We start from the raw sequence: 13,667 nt of genomic DNA on the forward strand, positions 1-13,667 counted from the left end.
ATAACGATAGACGCGCCCCGGCCTTCAGGCTGTCAGAGGAAGAAAGAACATTCCAGAGCTAACAGCCCGACCCGCGAGACGTGAGTGTGGAGAAAAGAGACTACTGTATATAGACCACTGAGGGATGGTATGGACCTTTACTGAACAGGAAACACTGGAGTAAATGTAAGCGCGGTCATTTCGTCGTTACGAATTCAGTGAGCTTACTTACTTGGAGATGTGTCTAAAGTGACATGTTAGTCGGTGCAGTACAGTTGTGAAGGTCTTATAACTGCTATATAGCCTAAACTAAAGTACCGTTGCGTAAAACATTTGTTTAACGTTTACCGTTAGATCTGTCCGGTATTATTTGCTTTGATTTCTGTTTTTTCTTTGCCAACTAACGTTAGCTGTTAGCAAGGTTAAGGGCCACGTTACCAAACTAACGTCTGTCAGTTTGTAACACTGAAGCCACAGCTAACGGCCTTCACAGCAGCCCGTCTCTTCGGGCTCCAGGTTAGCTAGTTCCACTGTGTGTCTGAAGACAGTTGTAACACCTACATGAACAGTGATGGAATGTAACTAAGTACATTTAATCAAGTACTGCAGTAAACAAATTGAGTTACTTGTGCTTTACTTGAGTATTTTCACATATTCCTACTTATACTCATTTTGGAGGATGGAGTGACTAGTTACTTTGCAGATTTAGATTACAATACAACATATTAAATTCACCAATACATTTTTTATATGTAATGTATAGGTTAAGCCAGCCAGTGTGTGTATAAAATTATTCTAATAACCCCCCTTTTACCAAGTCCAACATTGGAGTTATGAATACATATCATTACTTTGACGTTTTGATACTAAACGTATATTTTGATGTTATTGGCTTAACAATTTGCTTAAATAACGAGAAACACATCATCCATTTTATTAATATTAATATATTTATTTGTTTAATGTATATTTATTCTTGGCTATTTAGAGTAGAAATGCAAAAGGTGTGCCCTGAAGACCTATAGATAGGCCACAAAACCTAATACACAGCAAATGGAAAGATCTTTACCAATTTACCTGCATATTGGTTAGGTGTATCTGTTTTATCTCTAAACACTGCTTGTGGAAAAAAGTATATAAACAGTCACCCATGGACTTTGATGTCAAACAAACCCATGTTCTTGTGTTTCCTCAGCATGGAGTCCAGTCACCTCCTCTCTCCTGAGTCCACGGTGACGTCCCTGCTGTCCAGCTCCAGTCACCTGAGGAGCAGCCTGCTGGCTCCTGAACACAACACCGCCTTCAGATACAGAGATAAGGTCTGCTTCTACTGGGGTCAGCTGTCTACAGTAGGGATAGGGCACAGTGGAGGATATCTGCCTGTCTTTATTTCCTGTCTTGTTATCATAACCGAGCCAAAGTGGGCAGCCATTTATACCAGACCTGACAATGAGGTCTTTTTCTGTACACCAGCATGGCACTGAGGTTCTCAGAGCTCAATCCGAACGTGTCGGTCGAAGTTATGCTCTGAGTTTTAGTTAAAGACCATTCTAAAGATCAAAGAAGGTTATTATTATTATGAGTGGTTCAAATTAAAAAGTCTTACAGCTGCTACTGGTAAAATAACTCCAGCATTCAACTCTTGCTACTTTTAAATCCAGGCTGAAGACTTTTCTTTTTGTAGCTGCTTTTAATTGAACTATTCATATCTTAGACTGCACTGTAACTTTTATCCATGTATTTTTTCTTTTAATGTTGATTTTATGAACTTTTCTTTTGAATGACTGATTTTAAATGCCATTTTCTTAATGTCTTTCATTTTTTGTAAAGCACTTTGAATTGCCTTGTGTTGAAAAGTGCTATATAAATAAGCTTACCTTGCCTTTCTGTTCTTAGGAAAAATACAAAAAGACAAGCTGTTGGCCCACAAAATGTTTATGGGGCTGGGCTAACTAAAAATTAATCTCATGCTTAATGATTGAATCATGGATATATGGATTGCAGAACTACACCTCGGCCTCTGCGGCGTTGGACGCCTACATCTCAGACTTTGAGTGGAATCAGAGCAGCCAGTTTGTTACGAGGGGGTTGGTTCTGCCTCACAGTCTGCCCTCCACGCCGAGGGGACCCAGAGCGAGCACGCTTAGAAACACAGATGGTGGGTCACCACACTCTTTAAGTTAATACGTTTCTTTTATGATAGTTTATCTTTATGTGATTGTCTTCTTTTGTTTCTTTAGTTCTCAGGGAACATTTGACAGACAGAGAGCTGGACTTCCTGAACCTCCCCGTTAGCTCCCTCCATCACCGTGGCAACAGAGATAGACTCTCCATGACTACAGACGAGCTGCTATCTATTCCTTATGACGGCTCGATGCCTGTCACACACACCTCCGCCTTCCTCCAAGGTCATTAAACGCATCACTCAAAGTCCCCCTGACATCCTCTGAGAATCAATGCTTTCCCTTCACCTCTGACTTAATCTGAGGTCATTTAATGCATCACTCCTTCCTACTCCTCCATCTTTTGTTTCTCAATGCATCATGTTTGGATGATGGCATTTGTCTGTGTTTCAGAAATTGTGTGGTGACTAGGGGTGTAACGGTATCCATATTCGTCCCGAACCGTCATGGTTCGGACGTCATGGTTCGACACCTGCAGTCACACGACGAATACCCCTTTTTCAGGGTGTCCGCGGGGTCTTAAAAAGTGTTAAAAGTTGATAAATCAATTTAGCGAAAATTAAGGCTATTAAAAAGTATTAAACTGCATTTTCCAAGGTATTAAGAAGGTCCACAGCAACGACAACATGAAACACCCTTTAATTTACTGAAACGACATGTCGGGAAACCCCCCAAGCATAGCGCGCCGTAAAATGCTGCTTCTTATTTTAAGTTTCGTTACCTTGCTCCGCTCTGTGGAGGGGGGGGGGGGGGGGGCACTAAACGACCACGGTAACGATAACGGGTCCCAAGGTGGGTAGACCGGCATACGCAATGCTCTGGGGGTCCAACGGCTCCGTGTGTAAGCCCTATATGATCATTTTCTGATAACGATGAAATAGCCCGCCTCCCTCTCCCCACGTCTCCTGCTGGGCTGTCAGAAGAGGGGGAGGAAAAGAGAGGCAGGCACCGTTTATTAAATATTATTATATTATTATACAGAGAACAGAGTCGTTATCAATTTGTTTTAAAGCTCAATTAATAACTTTTCTGAGATTTAAAGTTTAACGGACATGTTTTAACGGAAACTCTGCCGCACGGTCCCCTCGTTCCTTGGAAGAGGCGGAGAGGTGGGTATTTTTCATCTGCTGGTGGATTACCTGAGAGATATACAGCAGGAGAACACGCCGTCCACCGCGGAGAATAAACGGAAGGGCAACCATGGCAACTAGGGGTGCACCGAATGGGAAATTCTTGGCCGAAACCGATACCGAAAATAGGAAACAGTTGGCCGAATGCCGAAAGGCCGAAAAGGATTAATAGAAATATATATAATGTATAGATTCTTTACCAATGTTGTTCAGCTGCCTGATTATGAAAAAATAAATGATTATGGCAAAACTTAACTTAACTTAACTTAACTTAACTTAACTTAACTTAACTTAACTTAACTTAACTTAACTTAACTTAACTTAACTTAACTTAACTTAACTTAACTTAACTTAACTTAACTTAACTTAACTTAACTTAACTTAACTTAACTTAACTTAACTTAACTTAACTTAACTTAACTTAACTTAACTTAACTTAACTTAACTTAACTTAACATCACTATTATGGGTCCATAAAACATTTATTCAGCACTTTTGAATACACACAGTACATTAATTCCAAGTCAAGTGCATTTTCTTTTCTCTGTAGGATAACTACAACAAAGTGCATTCAGAACAAAGCCAAGGTGCTTTAAAATAAACATCTAGGCCAGTAGGCCTACAACAAAATAGTGTAAATAAAGACTGTAACAGCCAGGCCTTCAACAACAACAAATGCACCTATAAGTGCATGCATACAAATGTGCAAACTGGATAAATCCACATGAATGTAACTATTTACAAATTAAATTACAATTGAATTTCAAGAATCTGTAAATAAGGCTGTCTGTCCTCATAAGCAAAGTAGTAAACATTGTATAAAGATACATAAAGTGAAAACTGGATACAAAATCCACAATCAATTACAAATTAAATTACAATTTCAAGAATCTGCAAATAAGGTGGTCTGTCCTCATGAGCAATGTAAACAACATTGTATCATTTAGATACCGAAAGTACAATATATTGAACACTGTGCTGCTGTCATTTCCCCCCTAATGATAACCTGAGATGGTGAATTATAACTCACAATGAAAATTGTTCAGGAAAGTGGGTATAGAGTAGACATGTAGAACTAGATAAGCTTATGATAAGCCAGCCTTGTCTACTTATTAAGGAAAAGTGGGAGGTTCTTTTTAATGAACAGTAGCTTCTCTGCTTTATCAGCCATAAATCTGTTCCTCTTCTCATCAAGCACATGAGAGGCAGCGCTGAACAGTCTCTCGCTGTCAGTGCTTGTGATTTGATCATACTCCGCATATTTGTCCGGTTGTTTTAATCCCGAAGTGGTGAAAGTCTTTGCAGTTACACCCCCTTGAGAAATGTCAGCTGAACACGTTTTACAAATCACAATCCGCGCCTCTTTCTCTGATATTTTTAAATATCTCCAAGCGGCAGACATGTTGGCTGTGAGCCAGCCGCGAGCATGGTCGCGCGCCGTGCTTGTCGCCGCGTTTTGATTACGTCATCACAACAACACGTTAGCTTACCAACGTAACCCTGTTCTCTGACATTCGGTGATATTTTTTCGGTGCTAGAACCCTTTCGGCCGAAAGGGCCTTTTTAACCATTTTCGGCCGATAATTTTTGGCGGCCGAATACTCGGTGCATCCCTAATGGCAACCATGCTCCGTGGTCTCCTTCGCTGCTTTTGGTGTATTTTGTGGCGGCAGCAGCTCCACTTACAGGCCTGGCATATGTACTACAGCGTTTCCAGCATTTCCAGCGGTCGAGTGTGAACGGACACGTTAATGAATCGAATGCGTGTGAACGAAATACTTTTTTGCGTTTGCGTATGCGTTTTACCTTATCTAAGCCAAACTATATCCGGTCACCGAGATCTGCTATTTTAAAGTAAAGTCAACACGTATCGACGTTAAATATAGTCTATATTAAGAACGAGAAAAGTCTTAACATATATATCGTTTTTTGTAAACATATGAATATGTGAGGGCGATGACGTCAGAGCATCGTCCTATGTGCCAGGGCTTAGCCCCGGACACCCTCAGCCAAATTTAACTCCTGGGTATTTGTGAGGGAGCTCCTATTTGGCATTACCCCGCTGAAGCTCACCAAAGTTTAATATATTTCATAGTTAAAAGTTTTGTCAATTGTTTTGTTTATTGATCAAATACTGGTTTCTAATGGTTTCTGAGGAGTTTTACTGGAATGAAAGAGCACAGAGTCTACAGAAGCAAAAAAGCAGCATACTCCATTAAACCTGACCTTCACAGAGAGGGTGAAGTTCATGTGGAAAGGAGGCTTCAGTAGTCTGTCTGCACTCTGTTTAGTTTTGCTATCTTACAATCAATAAAGTAAATGTGAGGTAAAGTGTGTTGCCAATGTAACCGGTTAGAACTCGAAGTTGCAATGAGGTCTTAAAATGTATGGAAAGGGTCTTAAAAAAGGTTACATTGCATTTTTTTTTTTTTAAGGTCTTAAAAGGTATTAAATTTGACTTCAGGATTTTACGAGTGGGAAAAAAGTCTGTCACTGAGGGCAGTATCCATTACACTATATATAATCCAGGGGGCAGTATTGCGCCTAAAAGCTGTTTGCCAGCCGCCCTTAAACAATAAATGAAAAAGAAGAAGAAAACACAACAAAACAAACAAAATACATGAAGAAGAGAAGTTAGTATTGCGATTTCAGATAACACACAGGAGCTAGAAGCACCACCTGCTTCGTTTAAATCAGCTGTGTGGGAACATTTTGTGTTCCCTGTGGACTACAATAACGATGGAGTGCGAGTGGTGGATCGGACGAGGACGGTGTGTTGGTGTTGTTCGACAGCGGTGTGGTATGCTAATGGTAGCACATGCCAAACATGCTAAATCATATCAGAAGGCATCACCCAGATTTGCCAATAGCCGCTTTCCCACCAAGTACTTTGCCATACTTAGTTCCCAGCACTTAGTTCCCCCATGGAACTAAGAGCAGATCGTGTTCACATCATTACTCAAATGAAGCCGTTGACGTCACTTCTTCTGCTTTGGGTTTACTGGCAGGCCGCAAACAACTTCAAGGAAAAAAGCAGCATACTCCATTAAACCTGACCTTCACAGAGAGGGTGAAGTTCATGTGGAAAGGAGGCTTCAGTAGTCTGTCTGCACTCTGTTTAGTTTTGCTAAACTACTGCCACCCGAAGTCCCCGGCCAGAAGTCCCCGGCCAGAAGTCCCCGGAGTTGGGGACTGGCGTCAACAGAAGCTGCTAGGACTCCCAGCAGCTTCTGCAGCCTTCCGAGTAAAATCGCCAGAACGCCGACACCTCCTCATCACTCCACCGCTCCCATGTTTTGTTTTTTTGTGTTGCCATAAGTTCGTCTCTCCAGGGTTCCCGCGGGGTCTTAAAAAGTCTTACATTTGATCATCTGAATTTAAGGCCTTAAAAAGATCTTAAATATGACCAACAAAATAAGAAAGGTCTTAAATATGATTTAGAAGATCTTAAAAATGATCGGATTTGAAAGGTACTTCTGTGTTGAGATCGCGTCTAAATGTGTTTTGGGGGAAATGTCCGGGATGCAAAGTAACCAGTACGGTAAGAGCCTTTCAGTTCCCCCCAACAATTTGTATTGAAATAAATCAACATGGAACTAGTAATCACTAACTTTGTTTCCCCCGGCCCCTTATCGGAGAACACCCAGCTAGTAACTTAGCAACCAAGCTTCAGTTAGCGGCAGTCAGAAACTCATGTATCTTCTAATCTACTTACAAATAAATATGGGGAAGTGTAAGTTCAACCGTATTTGGTTGGAAAACATCGAATTTAGTGCTTGGTTGAAACCAGTGGAGGGGAACGTGTTTGAAGCCCGCTGCACCTTTTGCAAAAATAATTTAGCTTTTGTTTTGCTAATGTACCATTAGCTAGTGCAGCAGCTCCCGCAACAACACCGGGGGACCTCCGGGCGACGTTTGGGTCTTCGTCAACCCTAAAAGCGGAGGTGCTGTAGATGCTAAATACCGTAGCTAAACACCAATCATGCAACAGCAACGATTAAATAGTGTAGCCAAGGCAGCAGAGCTCTGAATATAGCTCTTGTTACACACACACACACACACACACACACACACACACACACACACACACACACACACACACACACACACACACACACACACACACACACACACACACACACACACACACTACGATTATTCATTGACTTTGAAAACATCCATTTATTGAACTTTAAAACAAATAATAATTTGAACAGTATCTTTTTAACTGTTGATTACCCTGAACGTATAATTCAACTGAAAAACCAATACAAAAATAAATTATACATTTAAATAAATAATATCAAAATAATAAATACCCATAAACAAGATCAACAAATATTTTGGAGCGCACTTCCACAAGCTATTAAACATATATAAATAAGATAAATAAAAATAAATTAGACTAAAATGAATTAGATCAGATATGTTGTAGTGCACTGTCACAACCTAGCAAAGCAAAATTCATTTTTTTCCGATTATGTTTTCGTAATTGCGGCAGGCCAAAATCGTAATTGCGATTAAAATACGATTAATTGCACAGCCCTAACACACACACACATAGGCCTACAGACTTTTTGTCTAACACGCTAACACAGTTCTGTGTACTGTTAAGGTGTTATGTTCAGTCATTGTTCTTATGTTGAACATGAATACATTTACTTTGTAAGTAATTATGGGACGTATTTCTTCTTTCATAGCAATTTTCCTTCATACTTTCTTGCCGTGAAATAGGTCTTAAATTCTATTCAAAGTGGTCTTAAAAAGGTCTTTGAAAGTCTTAAATTTGAGTAGGCGAAACCTGCAGGAACCCTGTCTCTCTCCGTTGGTGCGCTGGGCTAATGCTAATAATGCTAATGCCAGCAAATACAATGGCGGCTTCACAAAACTTTTCAGAGTTTAACGGGGCGTGGTTTGAAATTCGCCCATCCAATCAGAAATTGGAACTTTTTTCTCCCCAGGAAAGTACCTGCTCTCTAGCAGGGACTGAAAAGGGGGGAAAAGTTCTCATGAACTAAGTTCTCTTTTTGGTGTGAACGCAAAATCCCAGGAACTATCGGAACTAAAAGGGAAAAGTACTCCGGTGTGAAAGCGCTTAATCACCAGAGCCCGGCAAAAGACAACAGCAGTTCAACAGCTTATCCCCGCTGTTTTTAAGAAGCCAATAGACATGAAAGCCGAGAGACCAAAATAAATAACGGAAGCTATTGGCATATATATTTCAACGGCGCATCTTATTATTTATTTTGTAATATTTTCAAGACATTCTTTTTAGTTTTACAGCTTGATGAAACCTTTTTCTTTGACATCAGCCATTATAGATAATATGGCCATCTGCGTGTGTGTGGTACTGTTTGTGGTTTGTTTTTAACTGTATTACCGTAATTATTCAAAATGTTATAGTTCCTTATTTTTATACTGAAACTTGCACTACTGTTCAAAAATAAATAACAACAAATTATTTTTACAAATGCCTAATTATTAGAATTATGCCTTTGGGACTTTTTTTTTGCTTTTTCTTGTTGTGCTGAACCCGTACCGAACCTAGACCCGCAAACCGAGGTCCGTACCGAACCGTGAATTCTGTGAACCGTTACACCCCTAGTGGTTACAGGATAAATGGGTTGATAGAACTAATTAATGATGGATCAATCAATAACTAACGTTTTGTCTCCTCTGCTGATCTAGGTCTCCTGTCACAGTGCGGAGCCCCCCAGCCCAGAGCAGCACACAGGAACCGGGACAGACTCAGCAGCAGCCACCCTGCCCCCCAAATGAAGTCTCACCACCCCCATCCAACCAGGAGCTCCAGGTCAGTGCTCCTGCCACTTACAATGGGGCAAAGTGTTTAGTCAGCCACCAATTGTGCAAGTTCTCCCACTTAAAAAGATGAGAGGCCTGTAATTTTCATCCTAGGTATACCTCAACTATGAGAGACAAAATGAGAAGAAAAAAATGCCAGAAAATCACATTTTCAGATTTTTAAAGAATTTATTTGCAAATTATGGTGGAAAATAAGTATTTGGTCAATAACAAAAGTTCATCTCAATACTTTGTTATATACCCTTTGTTGGCAATGACAGAGGCCAAATGTTTTCTGTAAGTCTTCACAAAATCACTTTTATTTGCAAATTATGGTGGAAAATAAGTATTTGGTCACCTACAAACAAACAAGATTTCTGTCTCTCACAGACCTGTAACTTTTTCTTTAAGAGCCTCCTCTGTCCTCCACTTGTTAACTGTATTAATGGCACCTGTTTGAACTCGTTATCAGTATAAAAGACACCTGTCCACAACCTCAAACAGTCACACTCCGAACTCCACTATGGCCAAGACCAAAGAGCTGTCAAAGGACACCAGAAACAAAATTGTAGACCTGCACCAGGCTGGGAAGACTGAATCTGCAATAGGTAAGCAGCTTTGTGTGAAGAAATCAACTGTGGGAGCAATTATTAGAAAATGGAAGACAAGACCACTGATAATCTCCCTCGATCTGGGGCTCCACGAAAGATCTCACCCCGTGGGGTCAAAATAATCACAAGAACGGTGAGCAAAAATCCCAGAACCACACCGGGGGACCTAGTCAATGACCTGCAGAGAGCTGGGACCAAAGTAACAAAGGCTACCATCAGTAACACACTACGCCGCCAGGGACTCAAATCATGCAGTGCCAGACGTGTCCCCCTGCTTAAGCCAGTACATGTCCAGGCCCGTCTGAAGTTTGCTAGAGAGCATTTAGATGATCCAGAAGAGGATTTTGTAGAATGTCATATGGTCAGATGAAACTAAAATAGAACTTTTTGGTAAAAACTCAACTAGACGTGTTTGGAGGAGAAAGAATGCTGAGTTGCATCCAAAGAACACCATACCTACTGTGAAACATGGGGGTGGAAACATCATGCTTTGGGGCTGTTTTTCTGCAAAGGGACCAGGACGACTGATCCGTGTAAAGGAAAGAATGAATGGGGCCATGTATCGTGAGATTTTGAGTGACAACCTCCTTCCATCAGCAAGGGCATTAAAGATGAAACGTGGCTGGGTCTTTCAGCATGACAATGATCCCAAACACACCGCCCGGGAAACGAAGGAGTGGATTCGTAAGAAGCATTTCAAGGTCCTGGAGTGGCCTAGCCAGTTTCCAGATCTCAACCCCATAGAAAATCTTTGGAGGGAGTTGAAAGTCCGTGTTGCCCAGCGACAGCCCTAAAACATCACTGCTCTAGAGGAGATCTTCATGGAGGAATGGGCCAAAATACCAGCAACAGTGTGGGAAAACCTTGTGAAGACTTACAGAAAACGTTTGGCCTCTGTCATTGCCAACAAAGGGTATATAACAAAGTATTGAGATGAACTTTTGTTATTGACCAAATACTTATTTTCCACCATAATTTGCAAATAAATTCTTTAAAAATCAGAAAATGTGATTTTCTGGCATTTTCTTTTTCTCATTTTGTCTCTCATAGTTGAGGTATACCTAGGATGAAAATTACAGGCCTCTCATCTTTTTAAGTGGGAGAACTTGCACAATTGGTGGCTGACTAAATACTGTTTTGCCCCACTTTATCTGTCTCACTATGATTTTTTTCTAAAAGATCTCCAAATGCAATGTAATGTAATGTAATCTCCATTCTCTCCTATTAGGAGGTCAGGGGTTCTCAAACTTTTTTAAGGCCCACTTTCCCCAAAAACAAGAACAAATTACAAAAATTGACCAAAAAGGACTGTCTGCAATTCTCCACAGTGTTGGGTGGTATAATGTGTTTTTGCTACGAGCTACACCAGCAGCGCGTGTATAGTAGGGATATTGAAAAAAACTGACATTGCGATATTTTTTTCCCCTGAGATGTATATATCGCGTTTTTTTAAAACTATTTAAGAATTTATGAAGGATTTGAGTCACGGACATCTGGATCTTAACTGGTTGACTCATCATACCTTAAGTCATGATCTAACACAGTGACCACCAACTGGCGGCCCGCGGGCCACATCTGGCCTGCCAGACATTCTCATCCGGCCCATATGACGAGGGTGACTGTGGCGTTGGCGGAGTGGTTACTACGTTCGCCTTCCACCCATTTTTTTTTTTTTTTTTACAACATCTCGTGAGTAATGTGCAGTACCGGAGTCCAATAGAGAGACAGCAGCTGCAGGTCAGTAGACTGCGTACTGCGTAACCTTCCCTGCCTTGAAGAAGAACTGATCCTTCGTTGTGAAGAGTCTGGTTAATGCGCTCCGCCCCACAGCAGTAGCCCAGCTCCGACTGGACAGAGTCCAACAGAGAGGCAGCAGCTGCGGGACAGTAGCCTAGAAGCAGGGTTGGGTTGTAACGGAATACATGTAACGGCGTTACGTAATCAGAATACATATCAAGTAGGCTAACTGTATTCAGCTGGCATTACATTTGAAAAACGAGTAATCTGATTATAGTTACATTCGTAAACCTGAAGTGAATACATTTTGGAATACTTATTGGAATTATTGCTGGAAAAGTTTCCTCACAAAATGTAATATTCATTACTGGCAGAACTGTGTGCGCACAGCGCTGCAGCATGTCTGAGCGAGAAAGAGATGCAGCGTGTCTGTGAGGCCCCGCCCCCGCACGCAGATGAGAGAGAGTGATCTCTTTTAAAATATATTGAAAGTCAGAAACGGAGATGGTTAGATAAAATGTGCAAGATAACGTTTATGTAGCATTTCTTTATCGTTGAAATCATGACATTTCATAACGGGATCAAATCAAAGTGAAAGGCCTGCTGCTGTTGAATGCATGGGGCAAGTGACTGGAAAAAGTTTTAAAAGTTATTACATCGTTTCAGATAATAAATAATAATGATAATTCATACTATTTAGGGGCACCTTTCAAAGCACCCAAGGACACCTTACAATTCATAACATATTCCAAGGAAAGGTTTTAAGACAGGACAAAGAATGCAGTCCGGGTGATGTTTTTTATGTGGGGTGCAGATGAGAGGGAGCTGTCCAGAATGACACCAAGATGTTGTGTTTGAGTTCTTGATAAGCCATTAAAACAGTAAAATAAGTGTCTCCTATACACCAAAACATACCCATCTGTTATGGAAAAAAAAAGTATTCCAAAAGTATTCTAAAAGTAATACGTTACATTTTTAAGACACGTAACTGTAACTGTATTCTGATTACTTTCAGAGCATGTATTCAGTATTCAGTAACTGATTACATTTACAAAGTAACCCTCCCAACCCTGCCTAGAAGTGATCCTTCGTTAGCGTGAAGAGGCTGCTAAGCTTCATGCGGTCCGCAGTACCTGAGCGTGCTCCACTAGCACCCCCCTCCCCCCCCCCAACTTCAAAATGCTGGGCAATATAAAAATCGCTGGCCCGCGATAGTGTCTATTGGATACATTTTGGCCCTTGAACAAATGTAGTTAGTGATCCCTGATCTAACATGTCATGATAATGCATGTTGCTTACCCTCAAATAAGGGGGTTCATCTGTGAATGAAGAAGAGAAGAACCTTTTTTGTATCCAAAATAGTTCCAGATGGCAGATGTTGCTTTTCTTTTTGGAAGTAAATCTTCATTCTCGTCTGTATTGTCCTCCTGTGCCTCGCTCATTTTTTACCGGTGTTTTGATGGTCTGCAAACGAGCGGGGCTGGGCCTGCTGTGATCTGATCAAGAATGATTGTGATTGGTGGCTTGCTGTGCATGCAGAGCCTGCATGTCACTCACTCAAGTACCCCTGACATGAGAGCCGCGCAAGTTTTCCTTTTGTAGCAAGCAGCAAAATAATTGCAACATGACGTGTTTGAGTTAATTTACCTACTTAATATCGCACATCCTAAAAAAAAAAATGAAATAAAATAAAATCGCACGTCCCTGTGATGTGAATATCGCACATGCGCATATCGCGGGTATCGCCATGACACGGTGTATCGTTCAGCCCTAATGTATAGCTGTGTATAGATGTGTAGCTGGTGGCTTTCACTTTGAGTTGTTTATGTTCTGATGGCTTCTTTTGGTGCCTTTTTTCTTCAGGAAATGTTGTATTGGTTTACAAAACAGTGCTTTTTGTTTTACTAAGCCTCCTGATTTCAACAAATTCAATTTACTACCTACAGCTCAACATCACTGCCTCCCGTTATGAATTAAATGTAGTCAGTTTCTTATTCCTCACCACAAGATTTGGGGCTTTTACTGGTGCATGGGTGAACACACATCAATCCAGAGACAGGTGGAGGAGGTTTTTTCCATTAGGTATTATATTCAAATAACTTTATTATAACTTATAATAATATTCCAAGCAAGAATATCTTTAGTGCAGTTTATTTATCCTTGGTTCCAACAATCCAAAATCCAACAGAACAATGACTTCTCCTTTGACCTTTGCTCTCCATTGT

At 40.8% G+C, this 13,667-nt stretch overlaps 1 protein-coding gene across 14 annotated transcripts in view; it reads left to right on the forward strand.

Annotated features, from left to right (window-relative positions):
* The first annotated feature begins 2 nt into the window (after positions 1-2).
* Positions 3-13,667, forward strand: part of cUnh18orf54 (chromosome Un C18orf54 homolog) — an 83,218-nt gene continuing 69,553 nt past the window's right edge. For 9 of the 14 annotated variants that reach the window (XR_013803807.1, XR_013803808.1, XM_079657701.1 and 6 more), the window contains exons 1-5: positions 6-165; positions 1,175-1,298; positions 1,984-2,137; positions 2,220-2,387; positions 8,981-9,104. Coding sequence is in view for 12 of the 14 variants with exons in the window: in XM_079657701.1 (XP_079513827.1) it covers positions 1,176-1,298; positions 1,984-2,137; positions 2,220-2,387; positions 8,981-9,104 (569 nt within the window). In the remaining 2 variants the exon portion in view is untranslated. Of the gene's footprint in view, positions 166-1,174; positions 1,299-1,983; positions 2,138-2,219; positions 2,388-8,980; positions 9,105-13,667 lie in introns of all 14 variants that reach the window. The other 5 variants (XM_079657703.1, XM_079657704.1, XM_079657710.1 and 2 more) reach the window with 4 other exon arrangements.

This window comes from Notothenia rossii (assembly GCF_949606895.1).
Source record: "Notothenia rossii genome assembly, chromosome: 11".
NCBI lineage: Eukaryota > Metazoa > Chordata > Actinopteri > Perciformes > Nototheniidae > Notothenia > Notothenia rossii.